This window comes from Anolis carolinensis, chromosome 2 (assembly GCF_035594765.1).
Source record: "Anolis carolinensis isolate JA03-04 chromosome 2, rAnoCar3.1.pri, whole genome shotgun sequence".
NCBI classification, from domain to species: Eukaryota; Metazoa; Chordata; class Lepidosauria; order Squamata; family Dactyloidae; genus Anolis; species Anolis carolinensis.
This window is the reverse complement of record NC_085842.1, coordinates 52,827,463-52,853,543: the sequence shown is the minus strand read 5'-3', so window position 1 is coordinate 52,853,543 and position 26,081 is coordinate 52,827,463. Positions and strand designations below refer to the sequence as shown.

Below are 26,081 nucleotides of genomic sequence, written 5' to 3'. Positions count from 1 at the left end.
GAAATTCTCTAATAATAACAATAACAACAACAATAACAATAACACTTTATTTATATCCCAACAAAAACCAGCAAATATTCAATGCCTTAATTAACTAAACCACCCTGAGTCCCTTTGGGGAGATAGGATGGTATATAAATAAAGTTTAATTATTTATTATAAAATCAAATAGACAACCCAACCGAAACCCAGAAATAACTCCACATCTAGAACCAAGTAATAACAGATTCATAACATAACCAATCTACCATTACACATCTGACATTAAAACAAAATACAAATCTAACCAGATTTAAAATACATTAAAATTATTTTTTAAAAAATTAAGCAGACTCCCAAAATTGATATGCAGGAAAAAAAATTCATGATGTCCTTCTTAACCCAACTTTCCCCCAAATAATACAGCACATGTTTCTTTGCATCACATTACTTTCAAGCTCAATTTCTGAGAAAGCAGACATAGATCTGGTTTAGAAGACGTGGGTAGTCACAAATAAAATAATTATTATTCTACTGTTCTTGAAATGGGGTGACACACTGCATTTGATTTGCTCATCACAGGAGCAACTGCAGCAACTGAGCTGTTTAGGAATATACACATATATCTAAAATGATATAAGACAGCATAAGCACGCACTAGAGTGATACAGTGCCAATGCAAATAAGCAGGACAAGACTCAGCTTCTGATAAGTCAAGCAGAGAAACATGTATTTGAAACAACAGACCTCAGATTGAAGTGAGCATTGACCATTTTGACAGCAAATTGAACTGGAAGCTCATCAGAGAGGGCATTAGATATCTCAGGGTGAAGCCATTCTAAATGTGGTGGAAATGGTTTGAAGAATACATAATGGCAGAGCACCAAGGTAGTCGTAATGTGTGTTCAAACCACTTCCACCATGTTTTAGAATGCCATTTTGTTTTCAACTTTCATCTCTGGGTGAAAACTGGTAGGATTTGCCACCGTATTCATCACCCAAAATAGCTCAGCTCGATAACAATTTACAGATGAGATGGTGGCAGCGTTGAAGGATTTTATTGGCACCACTGCTGCCAAGGCATAATCTTTAAGAAATGCTTTCTTAAATGGCTGGTTGAAATACCTCCACTACTTTTCTGCCCAATAAACTGAAACATTTCCACTGTGATCAATGTGGCTCTGAGAGCATAATATTGTCTGGTTTATCTGCAGCCCTTGCCATCTGCTTCTCAGCTGAGGGATATATTTCTCTAGAATCCCAAGAGCCTCACATTTTCTCGTTGTCTCTCCTGTGAATATTATGGTGGGAATGCATAATATGCTAAATAATTCAATGTGTATAATCTTTGCTCTGATTTTGATTAGCTCTTTTTTCTTTTCACAAATCATGGAAGAGCTGGTCTTGGCAGTCAGAAATGTAAAACACAAAACAAAAGGCTGCTCTTAAATATACAATTAATAATTTATTGGAACAAACTGAATTTCCCATACTTCTTGCATTGCCTTCCTGTTCTAGAGAATATGACATGGGGCACAAGGAAGTCCATGAAAGATATTTCCTATTCCCCTTAGAGATGGTTGCTGAAAGGGCAGTGGAAGTAATAATCCTGGAAATTATATTTGCCAAAGAACAGCTTCATATGCTAAGCATAAAAACATTTGCAAGAGTATTTTTAGACATCTAGTTTATCATTATCTACAAACAATGATTAATCAGAGACACTTTAAACATTCTTCAGCTGTGTAGGAGCCACTTACCCACTCTTGTCTGGCTCTTAAATAAACTGGCCATGTGAATGAGATCTGATTCAATAGATCTTTCCCATGTGTGGCAAGCCAGTGAGCTAGTGTGCTTGCACTTCAAACTTGAGAAGTAGAACTAATTAAAAGGCACCATTGGTCTGATTTAGAGGCACCACCAGGAGGAATGTAGCAATGAAGTTAAGCTCCAATATTCCTGTTAAATTTTCCTCCAGTCTCCAAATTTCTAGCATCGCACAGTGCATCAAAAACACTTCATACCTAGAACTCTTCTGCTTACTGTATTTGTATGATGTTAGCAATTTGAGGACTAAATAAATATTTCATGGAAAGGCAAAATTCTTTTTGAGTGACAATAACGTCATTCTGTCCTACACCTGTTGCTACACCCTTGAACATCACACATGTTTTCAATAGCTGTCACACCCTGAAAATACAAGAAACTAAGGTCCTTGTGAAAGAAGGCTGTTTGTACTGAGCTCTCTTCACTTTCTAATCAGACAACCACTTTCTACTAAGCAATTTGGAATATAGATGATATTGAATTGCTGGTCAGTTCCAATTCAACATTTATATTAAAGGAGCACTCTTCAAAGAGATGACTCACAGACTTATGTCAGTCTAAATGTCATTGGTTGCCAGTCCTTGATAACTCTTTAAGGAAACAAAAAACAATAACTGTAAGCAATAGGAACAAATATGTTGCCAATGCCTGGCCCACTGGGGAAAATGTTGGTTTCCCACACCAGAAAGATTTCAATGGACTGTATAAAATGAATTTTAGTGGTGTGTGGACTGCCAAGGTGAAGGTTGCTGTAAGTTGCCCTCCTTTGTCAAAATTCATGAAGTAAATAATGTGTGTTTAAGATTGAAGGTTTATTACTGACAAAGCTTCCCCTTCCCTCCCACATACAAATAAATGCTGGGAAAATATATTTATAAGCATCAGAAAATATATTAAAAACACTTAATTTTGTTTATAAATAACTCATTCAGTTACAAAGCCCTACATACATTCATTCCTAATATTGTAGCTCAGCAGCAGTCACAACAGTCAGGGGCTGCTGGGTTCCCAGATGACTTAGAGTCAGACTGGATTGTGGGCTTTCCTGGGATTCCTTCTGATGCAGGCCAAGAAAGTGAAACCGTGGCAAATAGAGATGTAGGCACAGATGCAGGGCCTGAGAATGTAATTGCTTCTGAACCTCAAGGCCAGTCACAGGGGTTGGAATCATCCTCTCTAGATAAGGAGTCTAGCGAAGACAAATGGATGACAAACTCTTTTGGGAAAGCACCTGGTGATACTGACCTCAGCAAAAAGGCACATTTGCGTATTAGAGCAGATAGTCAGCTTCATAGATCAACATGGGAAACAGAAATTTCAGGGCAGATGTAATACTTTGATGTCTGTTTATTAGGAGCTAACAGACACTTTGATTTCAGTTCAGGCAATGTGGTTTTCAAGTACGGCTAGGACTAGGTTCTCTAGCTCTTGTTTCAAGTCTGGTTTTGGGATTCATGTTTTTGTTTTGTGTTCGTGCTTAAGTTTTGCTTATGAATTTAAGCTGCCTTTGTATTTTGGGACTACTTTTGGGGTGTCTTGCTTTTGGATTTACCAGAGACAACTGATTGCTGACTTTTTGGATTCTACACCTTATTTCCTTATTCCTGCTTTTTACTATATATATTTTGCATGTTTTGCAATAAACTATTTGCCTTTACTCTGGACTGTTGTGTGATGCTATGGTCATAGGTAGTGCGACACCTGCATACTGAGAAATTTGTCCCACATATACGATATTAAATACCTTAGAGATGCAATTCTTACTCTTCACAAAAATGTGTTGTTTGGTTTCAGGAAGGTAAACTATGCCACTTTTGGATGGTTATGGTAATAACTGTGCACCTCTCAAAGATTTGTTCCATGCCCAAAGATCCATAAAGAAGATATTTGAGAACGGGAAAGAAATTGAAACAATTAATTGTCTCATTGTTACTGCTTACTTCCCCTCCCCCTTCTTCTCCTCCATACATTATATGAGATCTCCACTGTTAAGCCATATACAACAATTTGTGTTGGTCCACACATCAGCTGTCAACATTTGGCAAAAGTACTGTGGTGACTGGTATTAGTTGTGGAGTTACTGAACAGGTAACAATACAGGGATTAGAGATAACAGTTCCCATCTTGGATCCATACACTTATAAACTAATGCCTAACCATTCATCTATGTAACACCAGCATCTCTACAAGGGCAGCTAGAGAAATAGCTTTCATATGCAGACAGTCTACTGCTTCCTTTCTCAGTGATTTGTATGGATGGATTCTGATGTGCCTCACAAAAGCTCACATGGGCCAGGGAAGATTATACAAGTTTTACATTGCCCAGCTCACGATGGATACCTCATATATGTTTGTTGTTCAACTAAAATTACTATTTCCATAAATTACTTTGACCCAAGCTGTCTCATCTGCATACTGGACAAAATATTTCTGCATCGGTGACTCCAAGAAATGTCCATTCATTGCAAATTAATTCCAGTTTAATGGAGGCAGCATTATTGTATTTGGACCATGGTACCATGTGTATTGAAATCTTTCCCACTCTATCTCTGTGCATCCCCTATCTTTAAAACTGTTAAAGATTTGACAGCTGTTCAATAATTGCCCCAGCTTATCTCCTACAAACAGGTTCCCTTCCCAGTCAATTGCCAGCTATCCTAGTTGCTATAGCAACTGTAAACATTAATGATTGCTCCAACATGCCATTGGGAATTTCAGTGCATTTCTTAACTTAAATTGCCTTGGGGGAGAAAAATCAGCAACAGCTACTATCTATGACAGAAGGGAAGATACTACAAGACCAAAACTGAAATCCCATCAGTTTGTGTAATTGTGGCATTTAACCCAAAAGCTGTCTTAGAAATGTCTGAAGAAAGTTAGGCAGATGAACTCAGTTTGTATCACTAATGGGTGTTTGTGCATGTCGGTTATAGATAACAAAAAATGAGTGTCTGGCAATAATGAAGAAGGTAGGAAAAAACAACAGCAGAGACCAAAAAGCCAAATTATGAAACAAGAAAGTTATTCCTTGTTCGAACTTTGCCGCTCTTTTCAGTCTCACACATGAGCCATGTTATGGGGAATCATAACATTGGACTAGTCAATGCAGTTGTTGGAAGTGCTGCTTCAGGTAAAGTTTACTGAAGGCACTGTATTCTGGAAGCTGGCCCATGGGGCAAAAGTGACGAGTCCCATCAAGCAGAGGGTTCCACCTTCCAGCTCCCAGATAAACCTTCCATCCACTGGACTTTTGTTTAGCAGCAGCTGCAGGTTGCTTAGTTTGAAATGTTTCATTTAATTCCACCATTCTCCAAAGGCATGTAGTTCAAGCTGGTACAGAAAGTTATAATGATGTCAAAAGAGGCTGGGGAAAGAAAGAGTGCTCAGAGAACCCTTCAGGAAGTAACAATGTGATGGTTCCACAGAAGCAGGAAAAGAACCACCCTGCAGTCAGCCCTGGCACCCTGGAGCAATTTCTCTCTTCTCTGGTTTCAATCTGGTTTATTTAGAAAAGCTGTTTTTGTGGTCATGGTTTTTTTGCCATGTCAGGAGCAACTTGAGAAACTGCAAGTTGCTTCTGGTGTGAAAGAATTGGCTGTCTCCAACGACATTGCCCAGGGGACGCTTGGATGGTTTGATATTTTTACTATCCTTGTGGGAGGCTTTTCTCATTTCCCTGCATGGAGCTAGAAGAGGGAGCTACTACCTACTGTGGTCACCGGGGACTCCTGTGGTCATGGTGAAAATACCCTCAAACATTTCCTAGGAGTATTGTACAGCATTTGCACCGGGGGGGGGGCTCCACAGTCTCCTAGGGGCTAATGTTGCCCTCTAGCCACACACAATTGTCTGCCCCTCGTCTAGGAGACAGCAATTGCCAGGTGAACTAGACTGCGAGCAGAAGCAGATAAGATGACTGCTTGGTGCTAGGAGCTGTGATGTACTTAGGGAATGGAAACAAATATTACTGTGGTGAGTGTGATCCTAAAGTAAGTCAGAACTGATGCTATGAGCTATTGCTGTGGACACCAGAATTTAATACTAGTGTTTAAAACACATTCATATCCCAAGGCAAAAATGATGTATGAAGCTCTGACAATGATTTTGTATCTAATTTTCCATTTAGCTATAGAGACACAAATATTTCACCAAACATCATCTCTTTTAAAGTTAGGATGTCTACTGAAGTTTCCATTAGCACACAAAAAAGTGAACCTTGTTTTTTCATCAGATATTTAACAGGCTTGCCATATTGCTTCACAACCTATACAAAACTTTCCTGAAAGATCTGAAATACGTTGTGCCCTCGTTTTTTTTAGGACACCATCATTATTGACTGCAGTGGAAAGTTTTCTTTAAAACAAAAACACTAGAAGCTGACACTATCAGGAGCAACATTGATGAGTTTAGAAAAACTACTCAGCTCAAACTGCAATGCTGAGATAAGGTTCCTCAGTGGCAGATCTTGTCAGCAGAAAATAAAATGGAGACATGACAGAGGGAGAGAGAAAAAAAATGCAGAATAAAATGCCATATTGACCAGACAATGCTGCTAATTATCTGTGCCCAGCCTCCAGATAGTTATGCATATCATAGTAAAATTGATTTCTTCCTTTGAAATATTTATATCATATATATCACTTAATAGCTACTTACAAAACCAACATTTTAATGCATGCTAATAAATATGCACATGCCATATTAAGAAGACAGCTCTGATTTATCCCAAGCCCTTTTTTCTGTTGAAAACCTTTAAGATAAATACACCTACCTACAAAGGTTCTTTTATTTTCCCTTCAATAAAGCCAAAGAACTTATGTTTGTTTAGAAAAACACTTCAATGTGACCCAGCTAATCCTTTAATACTCTGCTTTTATTACTTTGTGATGAGCTCTTAACTATACGTAAAAGAGATCAGATCAAATGTTTTTAACAAAAATAAGTAGTGTTTGTGAACCCTGAAGTGCATTAAGACTTTAGTCATTTTCAAGGATGGAGTGTCATCAAAGGCAAGATGTCCCTTTGAGTGTAACAAAGTATGAATAAACATTTATTGCTACAACTGCTAAGGTAAAATATTTGTTGAACACTGCAACCAATAGAATTTAAAGAGTTAAATGTTTAAGTAATTTCCGTGAAGCAAAATGTTCAGCATTAAGTGATAATATATGAGTTGTGATAGGAAGCATCAAGTAGCACAGAAGAACCAAATACAGAATACTAAAGTTTATGATTACATGCAAACAAATTCATATGGTCTTTGTTGTTTATTGTTTCAGTTGCTTCTGACTCTTCGTGACCTCATGGACCAGCCCACACCAAAACTCCCTGTCTGCCATCACCACCCCCAGCTCCTTCAAGGTCAAGCCAGTCACTTCAAGGATACCATCCATCCATCTTGCCCTTAGTTGGCCCCTCTTCCTTTTCCTTCCTTTCCCCCCAGTATCACTATCTTCTCCAAGCTTTCCTGTCTTCTCATTATGTGCCCAAAGTACTTCAGCTTTGCCTCTAGTATCCTTCCCTCCAGTGAGCAGTCGGGCATAATTTCCTGGAGTATGGACTGGTTTGATCTTTTTGCAGTCCAAGGCACTCTCAGAATTTTCCTCCAACACCACAGTTCAAAGGTGTCTATCTTCTTTCGCTTAGCCTTCCTTATGGTCCAGTTCTTTCATCCATAGGTTACTATATGAAATACCATTGATTTAACTATGTGGACCTTCATTGCCAGTGTCTTTGACCAAACTTAAAATTTGAAAGTTGGAGTCTTGCAAACTAGTGAGGATGGCTCCCTTGATTGCAGAGAATAATTGATATGCATAAACATGTAGTTCCAGGCCTGGATGAGGGATGTTAATGACTGGGCAAGGGCAAGATGCAAATAGTCCACCCAAATAGGAATTCTGTTCCTCTAAATGATTTTCCTCCCTTCAGTCTCAAAATTCAAGTCTTGTAATAATGTCAGCAGAGCCTTCAAAATAATGTAATTCAGGCACCCAAAGAAAAGGAACAGGCAAAAGGGTGGGGGGGGGGGGAGAGAGAAATTATTTCTAGATTTGGACAACTTTGTCTCTTTCACTGCAACTGTGGAAGTTTGAGGTCTCAAAATATTTTGGAGGTGAATTCTTATTTGGAGGGCAATGTTTTGTCTGCCACCTCATAGTTACAAACCTAGCAGGATGGTTTTTTTTTTTTTTGCTTAACCTCTTTTTAACTTTCTTTGTAATGTTACAGCAAGTCTTCCTCTCATTCCAAACCTTTAATTTTTTCCATGCATGCATTTGTGATATTTCTTTGTTTAAGGGTGGTGCTGTTGAACGCCAGGTCTGTCAACGGAAAAGCAGCAATCATCCAGGATCTTATCCTGGATGAGAGGGCAGACCAGGCGTGCATAACGGAGACCTGGCTGGAAGAGGTTGGGGGAGCCAACCTCACCCAGCTTTGTCCACCAGGTTATGCCGTGCAGCACCAGCCAAGAACTGGAGGGCAAGGAGGAGGTATCACAGTAGTCTATAAGGAGTCTATCCCCCTGAACAGGTGCCCCATCCCACAGTCAACCTTGTTTGAATGTGCCAACCTGAGGGTGGGGGACCAGGACAGATTAGGGATTCTGTTAGTGTACAAACCACCCCGCTGCACTACAGTCTCCCTGCCTGAGCTAGCCAGAGTGGTCTTAGGCCTGGCATTGGAGTCCCAACGGCTCATTGTGCTGGGGGACTTCAATGTCCATGCCGAGACCATTCTTTCCAGGGTGGCTCAGGACTTCATGGTTACCATGGCAACCATGGGGCTGTCCCAACTAGTATCGGGTCCCACCCACAGAGTGGGGCACATGCTTGACTTGGTTTTCTGCCAGGGATGGGAGGAAGGTGGTGCTGTGGAGGAGCTCACCATCGCTCCGTTGCCATGGACCGGCCATCATCTGATCAGGTTTAGACTGGCTGTGCCCCCTATCCTCCGCAGGGGTGGAGGACCAATTAAAATGGTCAGCCCCAGGAGACTTATGGATCCAGATGGATTCCTGATGGCTCTTGGGGAATTTCCCGCCACCGCGGTTGGTGATCCTGTTGATGCTCTGGTCGCCCTCTGGAACAAGGAGGCGACTAGGGCAATAGACACGATCGCTCCAGAATGTTCTCTCTCAAGTACAACTCCTTGGTTCACCGAGGAGCTGGCAGCGATGAAGCGAAAGAACTGGGAACTAGAGCCCGTGTGGCGTTCTGAGCCAAGCGAGTCAAATCAAACACGACTATGTTCCTACCTCAGGGCATATGCCGCAGCAATAGACGCTGCAAAGAATTTTTTATATGCAGCTAATATTGCATCCGCAAAGAACCGTCCGGCAGAGCTGTTCCGAGTTATCAGAGGTTTGTTATATCCCGTCTCCCAAGACTGGATCCCTGATAACTCGGCAGTCCGCTGTGAAGCATTTGCTCGGTTCTTTGCGGACAAACTCGCTTTGATCTTTTCTAGCTTTGACACCATGTTAGCAGCAGTCTCCGAGGATGTAGCATGAGTACCTTCTTGTCCTATTTTGATGGATTCTTTTGAATTGGTTCAGCCTGAGGATGTGGATAAGGTGCTTGGAGAAGTGAGGGCTACCACATGCATCCTAGACCCCTGCCCATCCTGAATGGTGAGAGAAGCCAGAGGGGGATTGGCCGAGGGGGTGAAGGTGGTGGTGAATGCCTCCCTTCGGGAAGGCATTGTGCCAGCGAAACTTAAATTAACTGTGATCAAACCACTGTTGAAGAAGCCATCACTGGTACCACTCAATTGGACAGCTATCGGCCTATTTCCAATCTCCCCTTTTTGGGCAAGGTCGTGGAACATGTGGTGGCCACACAACTCCAGGCATTATTAGTAGACACTGATTTTCTAGATCCAGCGCAGTCTGGCTTCAGGCCGGGACATGGTACCGAGACAGCCTTCGTCGCCTTAGTCGATGATATACATTGGGAACTGGAAAGGGCGAGTGTGTCCCTGCTGGTTCTGCTGGACCTTTCAGCAGCCTTCGATACCGTTGATTATGGTATCGTTCTGGGATGCCTTGTGGGGATGGGTCTCGGAGGTACTGTCTTGCAGTGGCTCCGGTCCTTCCTGGAGGTTTGTTCCCAAATGGTGTCACTGGGGGACACCTGCTTGGCCCCACAACCTTTGTTGTGTGGAGTCCCACAGGGGTCAGTACTGTCCCCCATGTTGTTTAACATATACATGAAGCTGTTGGGAGCGATCATCCGGAGTTTCGGGGTGCGGTGTCATCTGTACGCACATGATGTCCAGCTCTGTCACTCCTTCCCACCTGTCACTAAGAAGGCTGTTCAGGTCCTGAATTAGTGTCTGGCTGCTATGTCAGACTGGATGAAGGCAAACAAATTGAAACTGAATCCAGACAAGACAGAGGTCCTCCTGGTTAGTCATAGGGCTGAACAGGGTATATATAAGGTTACAGCCTGTGTTGGACAGGGTCGCACTCCCCCTGAAGACACAGGTTAGCAGTCTGTGTGTTCTCCTAGAGTCATTGCTGAGCCTGGATCCCCAGGTCTCAGCGGTGGCCAGGGGAGCATTCACACAAATAAGACGTGCGCCAGCTGTGCCTGAACCTTGGGAAGTTTGACTTGGCCACGGTGGTCCATGCTCTGATTGCATCCCGTTTGGACTACTGCAATGCTCTCTACGTGGGGTTGCCTTTGAAGATGGCCCGGAAGTTCCAATTAGTACAACGGGTGGCAGCCAGATTAATAACTGGGCCGGCATACAGGGAGCGTACCATCCCCCTGCTAAGACAACTCCACTGGCTGCCAATATGCTACTGAGCCCAATTCAAAGTGCTGGTCTTGATCTATAAAGCCCTAAACGGTTCTGGCCCAATTTACTTGTCCAAACGTATCTCCTCCTATGCGCCAGCTAGTGTGATGACTCATGGGCCATGTAGTTCCGTCCCTAACACTGTTGTGACAGATGAGGAGGAAAACTTAGGTTTTTCTCCGTTTCAGTCAGAATTGGAACTTTCTCAGCCAGAACTGGGACCCTTGCACCTGCAGGAGATTTGCCTTCCAGAAGTTTGCCAAACAAGCCCTGAGCCAAAATCTCCCCCTTTTTCTCGCCGTGATTATTGTCAACAACAGAGAGGAGCTCAACAGGCTAATCGCAGAAGCCTGAGAATCGCGGCCAAACAAATGGTTGATTAAACCTGTTTCCCATGAGAAACTTTAGGGAGTCATGCATCTGGACCCAGAGAATGGCTTTCGCTTCTGGTTCCCCAGAGAATCTGCTCTTGGCGGGAAACCGAGACCCTACTTAGGTGTTTTGCCCACGAAGGAGTCTTGCGGAGTCAATTCGTTAGCTACGGGAGTAGGTTGTGTGTGGACTACGCTACTCCCGCGGTCGAGTTCTTGCTCCTGTTTCCTGCCCTGTATTGCTTCCCAGGACCTTGCCTTGCTTCACGGACCTTGCCTTGTTTTTGGACCTCGACACGATTTTACCACGGATCCTGTCCTTGCTCCACGTTCCTTGTTGCCTTGAATCAAGCTTTGTGTACCAAGAATCAAGCTATTTCCTTGCCTTGCCTAAGTTTCATGGACTAAAGGACCTTGTCATCTCCCCTCACTTTGCTTGGCAAAGTGAGTGTTTCGGTTACTGGATTACAACTTTGGACCTTACTATTTCATATTGGACATTGTTTTCCTGGACTATATTTGACCTTTCCTGAAAGGTCATCTTCTGAACTATATTCTACATTTACTTTTATTGACTTTACATATTTCCTTAATAAAGATATTAGATAGATTCTGGCCTCTGTGTATGGTTATTGGTGCTCTGCAGCCTGGGTCGTGACAGCTAGATCCTTAAGATCATCTGGAAAGGCCTTGCTCTCGGTCCCACCTGCCTCGCAAGCGTGGCTGGTGGGAATGAGGGACAGGGCCTTCTCGGTGGTGGCTCCCTGGCTGTGGAACACCCTCCCTACAAATATCCAACAAGCCCCAACCCTTCTGGGTTTCAGAAAGGCTGTGAAAACATGGTTGTGTGCACAAGCTTTTAACGAGTAAATGATAAAGTCAACATGGTCCAATTCCAGGTTTCTGGACAAATGGATCTAATTACATATGTTTTAAGTTTTATAATGTATTTAATGATGTATTTTTTATAGTTTTAATTGATGTTATGTACTGTTTTTGTTTATATTATTATGTTCTTGGCATTAAATGCTGCCAACTGTTGTAAGCTGCCCTGAGTCCCCCGGGTGAGAAGGGCAGAGTATAAATGTTGGGAAAAAATAAATGTAGTAGATCCTATTATGTTTTAAGTTTAATGCATATTCTGTTTATTTTAGGCCTATAAACTGATTATATTGAGCTGTGCTCATTTGGACGGGTCACATTGGCCTCAGGCAGCAAAATGTGTCTGGAAAAAGAATGCCAGAAACAGATAAGAAAAGGTCCACAGCAGGAGCCTTGCTTGGCTGCAATATGCTGAAAAGATAGTAGCTGGCCAGTAGGAAAAAACAGAACTCTTGCTGTTGCTAGATAGATCTGGGCTAGAATGAAATGGAGGAAAGATTGTTGAAAACACATATCTTTGAGTCATTCTTATTCTATTTTCCTTGCCAGTGATGAAGAAAGGAGTTTGTGGGTGCAAAAGAATTAAGTCTAGTTTCTTGCACTGATTGAAGATTGAACTATGTTACACCTGGGCTCACTTCGAACTCTATGGTTCAATAAGTTAGCCAGCCCTGGATACTCTGCACCTATGTGTGTACGGGAAGATGGATATTATATTTTTTTCCCCTTCACACAGAAAAAAATTCATTACTTTAGATTAAATTCATCTTCATATATGACTCATTTGGACTATCTGCATCTGGATGAATAGCTATTTAACCACCATGGCTAACATCCACTGACAGAGATAATTCCTATGACAGATCTTCTCTGTGTATCCTAGTGGTAAACATTTTCATCAAAATATGGATGGTTAAAGTAGCAGGGTATCCTTTCTACAGCTATAAAACATTATCACTTATGGCACATTCAATCTAGTCCCATTTTCTTGAAATGCCATCTTTTCAAGTGGCTAAAATTATGCATTCCCTAGTATTCCACAAGATGCTACAGTGTGTCCCGCACTTAGCATTTCATTTGCATGTGGCAAAATCTCCATAAAAAAGCAATGTAATTACTGACACATTCCACATACCTTGAATATTCCCAAGGACTCTGTACAATGGCGATACTATTAAAATTCTGTTTCCAGGAATGTGCCATGAGTTATAAATGCCAGATGTCTTTTCCCTGACTGTCTATCATGTGGCAACCCAACTGGCATCTAAAGGCAAAATAGTAGGTGTTTTCTGGAAAACTTGCAGTTTTCAAAGAGTAAGTTATTAATGGGGAAAATCTCTGAGTAGTTAATGCACACGTGTCAGAGTTTCAAACTTTTGTGTAAGTCCCTAGGGAAAGTCACAGTGACAGATGTGTTCAAGACAGAATAGCAAGTGTGATAAGCAGTCAGATGGAGATCATTAGTTGGTGTGACGAGTCATAGTTCTTGAGTGATTAAGAAGTAACAACTGACAAGAATCACATATAAATTATATATGGTTTTCTTGGCATACCATAATAATTTTTAAAAGTATTTATTTATTAATTTTAACATAAAAAAATCTTGTTACACTCAAAATAATAAAAATTCAGGGGAAAAGTGGAAAGAAGAAAAAAAGAATACAAATATATCTGTAGCAGAAACTAAATCTAAACTAAAGCTGAAATTGTCAAACACTAAAATGAAACCGTAAATAAAGGCAGTCCTCAAGTTACAAGCATTCAGCTTACAAATGGCTCCTAGTTAAGAACAGGGTGAGACAACAGGAAGCGAGAGACATTTACCCTTGAAAGGGAAATTCATTCCTGAAAGAGTTATCATAGGGGAAAAGGGTCTCCACTGAAACTTTCACACCAATCCTTGTTTCTACAACCAACCAATTTTTTTCTTGGCTGGAGTTGCACTAAAAAGATGTGCTTGTTCTGACTTTCATACAAATTAAACTTAGGGACAAACCTACAAAAGCAATCTTGCTTGTAACTTGGGGACTGCCTGTACTATCTAAAACACAAAGGACTTTGATCCTCCCAGTACAAACTGCAATGATAGGAAGAAAAAATATTCTCCATTACAGATTCAAATAAGTTAAAAGATAAAGGTTTCCCCTTGACTCGGGGCGGGGGGTAGTGCCCATCTCCATTTCTAAGCCAAAGGCTTAGAAGGCTATAGCATTACATTAGCAGGGATACCCTTTAGGAGCCTTGCAGATGGCCAGAACATTACATGGAGACGTTCTAAGGGAGGTCTTCTCAGAGGGCAAAGTTGGAAGCAATAGTAATAATAATAATGTTATTTTTATATTCCACCACTATCTCCCCAAAGGGACTTGGGGTGGCTTACATGGGGACCAAGCCCAAACATATAACAAGAATTACAGAAAAAATTTAAAACATAGTAACAAATAATAACATAACCAATCTAATTTAAAACAAAAACAGCAAAATATACTTGATAAAAGTATATAAAAACCAATCTCAACAACCAGCATGTTGGAAAAAGGAGAAACGAGGCAGGTGGCAGCCTTACTGACCCAGATGCTGTCTTTTAGGGGGTGGGGGTTAATGGAAAGAATCAACGAAAAAATTGAAGATATTTTTCTTCACTTCTTTAACTGGACCACTCATAACAATGAATATTTCTAAGAAATATCCTTAGAAAATACATGCCTGGGCAAAATTGGGTATATATGCTGATTGAAAATACTATAATAGAAGGTATTATAGGCTGATTATCCCTTATCTGAAATGTTTGGAACTAGAAATGTTCAGGATCCCCCCCCCCCACAGATTTTGGAATATTTGTATGTATATACATAATGAGAGATATTGGAGCTAAGATCCAAGTTTAAACACAAAATTCATTTATATTTCTTAAACACTTTGAAGACATTGCAATTTTATATGATATTTTAATGATTTTGTGCATGAAATAGTTTGTTTACACTGAACCATCAGAAAGAAAAGATGTCACCATTTCAGCCTCTCTGTAGACAAATTTAGATTTTGGAGTACAGTGTTCCCTCGCTACTTTGCGGTTCGCTTATCGAGGACCTGCTTTTTCGCAGGGAAATTATTTATTTATTTATTTACCCCATTGCTGCTTCTTCTCAGGGCTGCCCTCTTTCTTCGTGCCTGGCATGTTCCTCTGGCTGCCTCTGCTCCTGCAGCCAGGGAAGAAGGAATGCCTTTCCTCCCGGTCAGTGAGCAAGCGAGTGAGGGAAGGTGGGTGAGAGAGAGAGAGTGAGTGAGGGCGGATGGCAGGAGCCTGGTAGAGGTGGCCAGGTGCTTCTGCTGCTGCTCCAGCCAGGCCACGCTGGAAACGTATAACTGATTCTCCATAGGAATCAGTCACACTCCCAGCCCCCCCCCCCCCTCACTCTCTGCCATGCTTCTGTCTCCAGACACACTCTCCTTCCATTCACCATAGGAATCAGCCTCACTCTCAGCCCCGACCCCCCTCACTTTCTGCCATGCCTCTCTCTCCAGACACACTCTCCTTCCATTCTCCATAGGAATCAGTCTCTCCCTCCCAGTCCCGCCCCCCTCACTTTCTGCCATGCCTCTCTTCTTCCATTCTCCATAGGAATCAGTCTCACTCCAGCCACGCCACCTCCTCACTCTCTGCCATGTCTCTCTCACCAACCCTCCCTCACTATCTCACTCACTGACCAAGCAGAGAGGCCTTCCTTCTTCCCTGGCTGAAGGAGCAGATGCAGCCAGAGAAACATGCCAGGCACGAAGCAAGGGGGCAGCCCCGAGGAAAGGCAGCAATGGAGTAAATAATATTTAATAAATATTAAAAATTAAAATAATAATAGCATCCCTACTTCGCGGATTTTCACTTATTGCGGGTGGTCCTAGAATGTAACCCTCGTGATAAGTAAGGGAACACTGTATTTTGAAATTCTGTATAAGGAATGATGAGGCTTTGTATGAGATTTTCCTTTACATTAGGTAACTGTATGAGCTCTCTTAATTGCAACTTTCTTTCCCAGATATTAAATATTAGAGCTGGAAATAGTTAAATGTATGGAATCCAAAGAATTAAATATTAAACACGTTTGTGCAAATACAGTAGAGTCTCACTTATCCAAGCCTCTCTTATCCAAGCTTCTGGATTATCCAAGCCATTTTTGTAGTCAATGTTTTCAACATATCATGATATTTTGGTGCTAAATTCATAAATACAGTAATTACAACATAACATTACTGCGTATTGAACAACTTTTTCTGTCAAATTTGTTGTATAACATGATGTTTTGGCACTTAATTTATAAAATCATAACCTAATTAGATGTTTAATAGGCTTTTCCTTAATCCCTCCTTATTATCCAAGATATTCGCTTATCCAAGCTTCTGCCAGCCCGTTTAGCTCGGATAACTGAGACTCTACTGTAGTTGTTTCAGGGGTTCTGTGAGAAGAAGAGCTCTTTATTTCAGTTTACTTTTTCCCTTTTTAACTTACTGTTCTGATCATCAACGTTAGATGTAACTTTTCCATGAGTCAATGAAGATTTCTATTTAAAAAGGTGGAGGGCATGCTGTCGGTTCCCTACCATAGCTTACGTTGCATGTAAACTTTAAAGCATTTAAACCAATCAACCAAACAGGCAAGCAAACAAAAAATGTGACACACTACCTTAAACTACCATCTCAGTCTATTATGCTAAAAACATACATATGTTAAGCTAATGAAATATGAATGCTAAGATTTGATGGAGAGACCCTGCAAGTTTTCTGATTATTTATTTATTTATTTATTACATCATTTCTACCCCGCCCTTCTCACCCCTCAGGGGACTCAGGGCGGCTTACAACATAAACATATACATCAAAACAATTTATATCACGTTTAAAAATCCATGTAAATGAAATTAATGATTGTTCCCTTGAGAGACTTTCTAGGCAAAAAGGAGCTTGAATATATTTTTGTCTTATTACTAGCTGAAAAATCATGCTTATGGAAAAATTCTGGGGGAAAAAAGATAAAATATTATCAGTTGATGGTTAGAAAATAAAGGCACTGAAATGTAGTGCTATCAAAACTGACATATATTATTAAATTTAGAAAATCAGAATAAACAAAATAACTGGAAAAAACAACCCTGGGAGTTTGAGTAAATTTACTGTTCATTAGAAACAGTAATAAATCTCACATCCTAACTCCCACTTCTTTTTCTGAAATGCTTCTTAAAAAAGGATGTGCCTAGACTGTACAGGTAACACCCTGCCCTATGAATCAGATACTTGTGAAAAAGCTGGAGGACCCAAGAATATTAATTGTTCTGTTCAATTTCTCCTCGTGTAGAATATCTGCATCAGTAAAACATGCTTCTTCTGCATTTTCATGGATAGAAAAGAGATAATAGCAATTTCACATTTAGGTCACATGTTCATTAACTCTTTATCTTGAAGGATGGGGCTAATCAGCTCCATGGCAATTACATGATACATGGGGCTGATATGTGTAAATATAGGTCAAAGCTTCTTAATGTGATCTTGAGCCATGTTAACAAAAGTAATGGGTTGCTCAGGAGTTTCTCCAAGAAGTACGAGCAAACCATGACTTTCAGCCCATGTAAGCAATTGGGCCAGTTCAGAGACAGAAATGGCTACACAATGGTTAACATGGTTATCACATATTCCAGGCTTGGGCCATCTAGGGACATGGGATAGCACTTACTGTTCCTGTCTTGTTTTTCTTGTAGTGGTAGATATGTGGTGCAAAATGGCTGATGGCTGTTGTCCGTCACTTTGAGTGCCATTGCCTGGGCTGCAAGGACAATCAGAGAAGGAAGGGGGGAAGGAGGGGTGATTCCTCCATTTCCCCTCCCTTCTCCTGCATCCCTGGGTGGCTGCCTGTAAGAACCATCCCAGGGCTGATCTGGAGTTTGACTCTCTGGATCAGCTCTGGAATACAGTGTTCATGTAGAATGCCAAAGAGACCAAGAGGGGTTATTCCCTTCCAAGTGCCTATGGGGACACTAATTAGAAAGAATAAATAAAGACTACTAATAAGCAATTTCCATAGAAAGGAATGGTCAACCTGTACAGTATCAATAATGCATTTTTTAAAACATAGTCATTTCAGAAAGTACTCAAGAAAGAGGGATTTCTATCCATAAAAAATAGCAAAGCCTTTTATTTAATCTCTAACTACATTGGCAAACATTATTTTATGTATTTATACTTCATTTATACCCAGCCTTTCTCAGCCCATAGGGGACTCAAGTTTGGCATCACATAAAATATAAATGGGCCAAATAATTTAAATGAATATAACATAACAACATTGACCCAACTAGATTTAAATTTATAAGTGATGGCCGGTACTCACTAGGATTGATAGGCCAAGTTGACTGATAGAAAATGAAACCTAAGTCAACAATAGGTAGGGCCAACCAATTTTGGTTATGTCACCCCCCCCCCCCCCACTTCTTTGAAGACTTTTTGGAAATATTTTTCAAAATTGGTAAAAATATTTCCCATGAGATGTGTCCTTGACTGTTGAGAATCTTCTCAGTTCTGGATCTTTTCTGTACACAATTTACTTCTGAGGGGAGGGCACACAAAATATGAGTGTTTTAATCTTGAATTTGTATATTTTATTTCAAAAATGCTTTATTATATTTTGTCTTTTCATAACTAACTTGAGATTCAGCCTTTGAGAAAGGTGATATATAAATAAAGTGATGGATCAATGGATCAATTTGATTATGGGTTGTATGACCTGTCTCAGTGTACTGGGTTTTTCAATTTTGTTGTGCTAATAATAATAATAATAATAATAATAATAATAATAATAATAATAATACTTTATTTATATACCGCCCTATCTCCCGGATGGGACTCAGGGCGGTTTACAGTCATAAAAACAACACAAACATTACATAACAACATAATACACATTATTAAACAAAGTAAAATAATACAATTATAACAATAACTCACACTTACATGACCAGATCAAGGGGACGGGAACCATAAAGGGAAATCTTATGCAATATATTCAGGCTCAGAAGTCGGCGGTAGTCCAATATAATTACTCAAAAACCTGCCGACACCACCAGGTCTTCAGTTCCTTACGGAAATCGGATAATGTAGGGGATTGCCTGATCTCTTTTGGCAATGCATTCCAGAGCCGGGGGGCCACTGCCGAGAAGGCCCGTTCCCTCGTCCCCACCAGCCGCACTTGAGACGGTGGTGGGAGCGCGAGAAGAGCCTCCCCGGAAGATCTCAAGGTCCGCACTGGCTCATAGGAGGAGATGCGATCACGGAGATAGGTAGGGCCCAAGCTAATGTTTTTATGTTTAATAGTTTATATTTTCAATTATTTTATTTTTATCTTTTGTTTTATCTCTTTTTAACTTTTGCATTTTGGGAATTTTGTAGTATGTGTTTTTTAATCTGTTGGAAGCCACTCCCTAACTGAGAAAAGTGTGGAATAGAAACAATATCATCATCATCGTCGTCGTCGTCGTCATGATCATCATCGTCATCATCATCAGGCCATTTTTATGGCTTGTAATGAACTCATACAGTTATGAAATGCTTTGTCACAGCTAAGAACATGTATAATCTTCCTTTCTCTGCAATAGATCTTGACAATCTAGCTGGTTCTGCATGTGGAAAAGGAAACCCAAAGGGACCCAAAGGAAATTGTGAGAACTATAAAATTACCAGGTTAAGGAAGAGCTAGGTTTTCTGGAAAGGCCATCCAGCTACCATTTAGATATGTGTGGAAATTTGGAACAATTCTACTATTACACATCTCAGTGACCACATGCCTCAGCTACACTGCTGAAAGTCTGCCTTTCCAAAGTGATGCTTGAAGTTGTCTAATCTATGCTAACTCAAGCAGTTTTGATCTTCTCCACACATATGAGGGAGAAATGTTGATTTTGCTTTTACTCTGCTCTTGTAAAGTAACTTCACTGTAACTTTACTTTGTAGGGGAACAGGGCCTGGGACCCTAATTTGCAAGGGAAAGAAAATACAATGCCTGTTCTCTATCTATGTAATAGCAACTGGATCCCATGCTGTTTCTTTGCTATGACTTTTTAAAAATGAGAGGAATGTAGAATCAATATAATCACAACATTTATTTACTAGATCAGGTGTATGAATAATTACTATCAGTTAAAAATGATCATTCAATTAATCAACCACTCTTGAGAAATTCATCAAATATTTGGGACATTACTTGTACATTTATGATCTGTCATATAGTCCCGCCAGCCCTTCCTCTCCCCAATTTGTCCCATCAACATTGCTTTCTAAAACACAAGATAGAAATTGCTCAAAAATTTCAACTCATAAAGATTACTTCACTCTTAAATTTGTTATATAAGAAGCAATTAAGTACATTTGATTCAGCATCAGACATTTTCCTGTCTTCCTTTTTCTTGCTGACTTGATTGGTGCTGTTGTTTTCACACAGCACACAGTGACATCTTTTGCACACAGGATGACAAGTTTAACTTTGAATGCAGCAGAAGGTGGGGACTGGCTAATCACTTCACCCTTCAGTTGAGTTCCACCCAAAACCACAATTTGCCACTAAAGTTGTACCATTGAGAGAAAGGACCTAATTGTATATGCTGCCTGATGAGAGGTAGCAAGTCTAATGCAGTGCTTTTCCTGCCTGGAAAGAAAGGTAACTTAAGTCACAGGCACCATGTCATACTGATGGGGCCGGGGGGATGGAAACATTGTTCTGGTGTTACTAAGTCCTCAGTCTGAATAAATTTACACTTAATATTTCCTCCTGTAACACTTTGACAAGAGCAACAACAAGGGCTCAACCGACCGGCTCAATTTACACTGCACAGCTTTTAACTTCAAAAATAGAAAGGCATTTTTCTACCACAAGACAACCACAAGAACTAGACACTGTCAGCTTTTCCCCCGCTGGTGCATCCAAATACTTTATATCCACTTTGTAATGGCTTTTCAGTTACAGCACAATGACATCCCTGTGAATCCAGAGGTATAGCTGTATTTGCCACGCACACCTTAAAATATTAGGAAATTTATTGCAGCACATTAAAGCTTATGATGCAATTAATTTAAGCCTAATCCAAGGGCTGCAAGACATTTTGTTGCCTTCTCTGTTAACTAAGTTTATCTGAAGGGACAGAATTATATGAAGTATTCAAATGGATACAGTTTTTATACTGGTTTGCTCTCCACATATTTTTACTATGATATAGGGGGTGAATGAGAGGAGAACAGGTATGCAATGTGAAGGGGAGGCATATGGCAGACAAGATACATTCCTTTATATCCTATTTATACAGTATTTTTCTGCTAATTGCTTCCCAGGCTTTAAATAAACATGTTCCTCATCATCACAACCATCATCATTCCTTTCATAGTCTACCAAGTAATACTGACTAGCAGTGGACCACCAATAATCTGGATTCTAGAGAAGAACCTGGGAATCAGCATGCTATCCTCCAATAAAGTGGCATATTCCAAGCAGCATTGCTTTTTACAATTGTGTGATCAATGGCGATTTCATTCAGGTGTTTTGTTCATCCATTTAGAATTGCTTCCATAGAACATTTCCTGACTGGAATTTAACCTGTAAATGTGGAAGGACAAATGTAGAATGGCAAAATGCAAAAGTTTATTCCATCCCAGGAGAACCTAAAACAAGCACCGATTCCATCTACGCTTAGCAGTCCTTTGAGAAGAAGCACCTAAGAGCCATTGCCATATATTCATGAGGTTGATTTACATACAGGTATATATGGAAAAGAACTGCCATTTTTTTTGAAAATCACCAAATGTAAATGTGCAAAAAAAATCCATACATGATTTCTGTAGTTTCACATATTCTTCTTCCAGTATCCACATATTGAGAAATGTTCCAAGGAATTATACTGCACAGAAACGCACATGATTTTTCTGCACAAAATCCACATTTACAGGTACATTTCATGTAAAGATGGAAGAGAGCTTTCTTCATGGCTGTTTTCATGGGAAGTCTAGTTGCCCCCCTCTTTGTTTTCACAGAATTTTAATTTATGCTGCAGTTATTGAGCTGGAGATGTTTATCTTGCAGCCTTGAGAGTTTTAACTTACAATTTCAAAGCAACATGTTTCACAATGCCAATTTTTTACAATTACTCAAAAATCTACAAATGATTTAATGAGTTATCAAGTTTTACTAACCATTTGGTGCCAGAAACAGAGTCTATCTCATTAGAACTTATGTTGTGGGGTCACCATCTTGCAAATGACTAAGGCCATGGACCGTTTGTGCATTGGGACAGGCATCTAGTGGCTAGTATTTGAAACTTTCTGCCCCACCCTTTTAAGTTTCATTCATGAGCAGTTCATGATTGCTGAAACATAACAATTTTAAATTGGGTCCATCTTTTTTAAACATCCTATATCCCATTGATATAAGTTACCCAGAGGTAGATTCAGCGAATTCTTGGAAATTACATAAATGTTGACTTACCAAGTTCTCATTTATTTAGTGGATCTATTCTATTTGGGACGAATGATTGCATCTAGACCTGAAAGTAACTGCAATGTGGGCTTCTATCTGCTGAATTCAGGGACTACGGATATAACCTCACTTAATTCATTTCATTTCTAAAGCTATAGTTATGTGGTACACTGACCTATAGCAGGGTACTTTATAGCCTAAGGAGACTGGGTATGTTAAGGGAGCAGTGCAAGTTATATCTGTTATAATGTACACACAGAAAGTGACATTTCTGAGCTTCCTCCGTATTCAGTGGAATTTTCCTAATGTATTATACTCTTGGAAGAAGCTCCTATATAAATGCTTACTCAGTTGTTCTAGAAATCAAATGCTGACTATTTGCTGGTAGGTTAATAATGAAGTGTATTTCTTAAGAATCTCTCAGGGCACTTATTTTTAAAACTAATTTCCGTATTCAAATGCAATTATGTGAACAGGAAAGAATAAGCTATCAGCAGATGTTCAGCAGTGGCAGTGTAACAACCATAGTGATTAGAGTGAAATAGTCCAATAGGGAAAGTAAAATGGAAGATCAAGGAGTTTTAACTGAAAACCAGTACTAAAATACTGAAACTTCTAATGTTAGATAGATTATTGTTGTGTGCTTTCAAGCCGTTTCCAACGTATAGAGACCCTAAGGAGAACCTATTAAAGGATTTCTTGGCAAGGTTTCTTGCAGAAGGATATCTCATTGCCTTCCTCCAAGGGTGAGAACATGTAATTTGCTTGGGTTTATCTGGTGTATTTTGAGACTGAGCAGGGATTCAGATGCTGGTTTTCCAGTGTCCTAGTCCAGCAAACAAGCCAATACACAACAATAGGTCAAAATGTTAGAAGCATTAATACTTTTGATCAGTTGACAAACAAAATTACAAAATTGGTGAACAGAACAGAAACAGATTTTAGTTCAGAGCTACTGAACAATAGCTATGACTAGATATAGGTAGATTCCTGGAGAAATACAAAATGAAATGATATTAAATGTCTGGATGTTGAACAGAGTGACTATTTTACCACAACTGACTTTATAGATTTAAATAACAGCTGTATTGAACCAATGTACAGGACATTCTATTTACACATCAATATAAAATAACTAATAACACTGTGTATGTGTAAGTGTTAAAATTATATATGGCTCAATTAATAAATAAGGAGCATTATGCATGCATACCTTCTGCCTGGGAGTACTTTGATATGGTATATGAAAATACATCGCAAATGCCACTAAACTGAAAACTAATCTTATATGGATCTGCTGCCATGTGACACAAGTAGGATTCTTTTTCTGGCTGATTCCTATTAGCAAAATTTGTGTTCACATTGAACAATGTTAAACATCCATCACATGGTTGTTGCAGACATTTCTCTAAGTTGTTTGCTCTGTTGATATATGGTATATCTTTAAAACTAGACTTTCACATAATGGCACAATTTTGTGCTGTCTTTAGGTAATAAAAGATAAAAATACTTAGTTGTGCTCATCACTGCAATAATTATTGTTGAAAATCTTTCCTGAGACATGATAATTTTGTTTGTCTCTTCAACTGCCATCCGCCACCAATTGACTGTTGCTAATGCAACTTCCCTGTTAACTTCATTTTCTGAACAATCGCATCAATGAAGATGGCTCCAGTTAAGGAAAGGGCTTTGCTAAACATCCCACATCTTCAGAGGAGAACAAATAAAATGATTGGTTTAACTGAGTAAGAAACATTATAATTCTATTCTTTTAGACTAGAGGTTGCATTTAGGATCTAGAAGACCTTGAAATATGTGCAGTTGATTTATTCTAAAGTGTGTGTGTGTGTATATAATATCTTCTTATGGATTATAAAGATGTAGTAATAATTCACACTTTTAAAGGAAAACTCATGCAGTTAGCTGTGTCCTACCTTTCATATATGCATTCAGTCACAAATACATATTAAATAGAACAGAACAGGAATCTTTCCAATAAAAGCTATGGGGACAGGAAAACCAGGATGAAATCTTTGCAGTCACAAGACATACATTTTAGACTGTTCATTTACTGAGTGCTCTGGAAAACGAGGCCACTACAAGAAAATCCACCCAGTTAATATTTTCAAATGAAATCTATGATGGCTCTCTGTACTTACCCTCAACCTATCCACAGGTCATAGCAAAACTCATAATTTTCATGACTCTGGACTTCGAGGCATTACTCATTTATTTATTACAGTTTACTGGACGCCACACTTCCTGCATATTCCCAAACCAGTTCAAGAGAAAATATCATTCAGTATTTTGCTGGAATCTACCAGGAATATGGTGGGTGCATATGAAGGTTTGCCATCTCTGCAGAATGTTGAAGGAGCACTCTACTTTGGGATTCTTTATATCAAATGAAGGGTGGGTGGGACAGAATTAAGTAGCCTAAAATCTCAACTTTTTATTTTTCCCCTTCCAAATTGCTTGGAAGACAGCAAGATACATTAAAAGGCAATCAAATGAAATATTCAGCAATGTTACCTATGTAAAGAAATTAATTCATGGCTATTAGATGCCAATTCAAACATCCTTGCTTTACATTAGTTCAGGAAGGCACATAGGCATGTACTAGGACATATGCATAGACTAAGGAAGCCCTTCAATCATAGGATATCTGTGAGACTCTGTTTGCATAAATCGTATAGTCTAGAAACCACATTATTGATACTCTTGACCAATGCTTTTTAAATTTGGTGTGGAGGAATGGCACAACATTCATGGGAATTGACTAGAGGTGTTACTTTCTTTTTGGAAACTCATTAGGGATGAGCAGCCAATGGACCATCATTTTGAGTATCATTGCTCTAAATCACTGGCATTCAATCTTTGGTCCCCCCCGGTGTTTGTAACTCCAGATCCCCAATGCTTTGGACAAGCTGGCCAAAGCATTGGCCAGCTTGTCCAAAACACATGGAGGACCAAAGGTTGGATGCCACTGCCCTAAATCATACTGAAAAACCTGGGGAACAATACTGTGTAAAGTATATACATTTATCTCTTTTTATCATCACAAAGTTTCAGCCTGTGAAAATGAATTATTATTTTGTTTAGATGACAATATGAAGGAATATGTACTGTTGTTTTAAGTTTTTAATTATAAGAAAAATATCAGTAAAATGTCAACCAAAGAACCACAAAAATACATAGAAGTTGAAGCGCTTTATACAACTCACCTCCAGAATGTGGTGGTGGTCCACAGAGCAATACCATGCCCTGTCCTTGTCGGACAGATACTGTACTCCTAGTCCTGGTTTTGAATTTTTCCAGATCTGCAAGGGAGAGATGAATAAATAAAGATTATTGAATTAAGTTTCAAAATAAGAAGGAAAAGAAACCAGATTAATTGACTTTAGTAGAAAACAAACAAGTTAATTAAAATAAGCAAGAAAATATAAAGGACTGAATGCATAAGGATGGGTTCAGAAAGTATCCACTTCTCCATAGAAGTGTTTTTGTGCTCATACAGCAGAGGCACTACTGTACAAAGCTGGCAGGTGGCAAGTATAGAATCATAAAGTTTGTTAGCCATCTAGCTCCATTTTATACTTAACAGAGAAAATCTGGAATTGGCACATCTCCAGATGGAGATTTTTAGTCTCTGCTTGGGAGTTGAACTCCAACACATCTGAAAGCTCATTGGAAGACCTATTCCATGCCAATGGTGG

The 26,081-nt window shown here is 39.7% G+C and overlaps 1 protein-coding gene across 8 annotated transcripts in view; it reads right to left on the bottom strand.

The window, feature by feature from the left end:
* cntn4 (contactin 4) overlaps positions 1-26,081 on the bottom strand; it is a 727,084-nt gene that overhangs the window by 202,421 nt on the left and 498,582 nt on the right. For all 8 annotated transcript variants that reach the window (XM_008105345.2, XM_008105346.2, XM_062969727.1 and 5 more), the window contains one exon: positions 25,590-25,685. In XM_008105345.2, the coding sequence (XP_008103552.2) occupies positions 25,590-25,685 (96 nt within the window). The remainder of the gene's footprint in view (positions 1-25,589; positions 25,686-26,081) is intronic.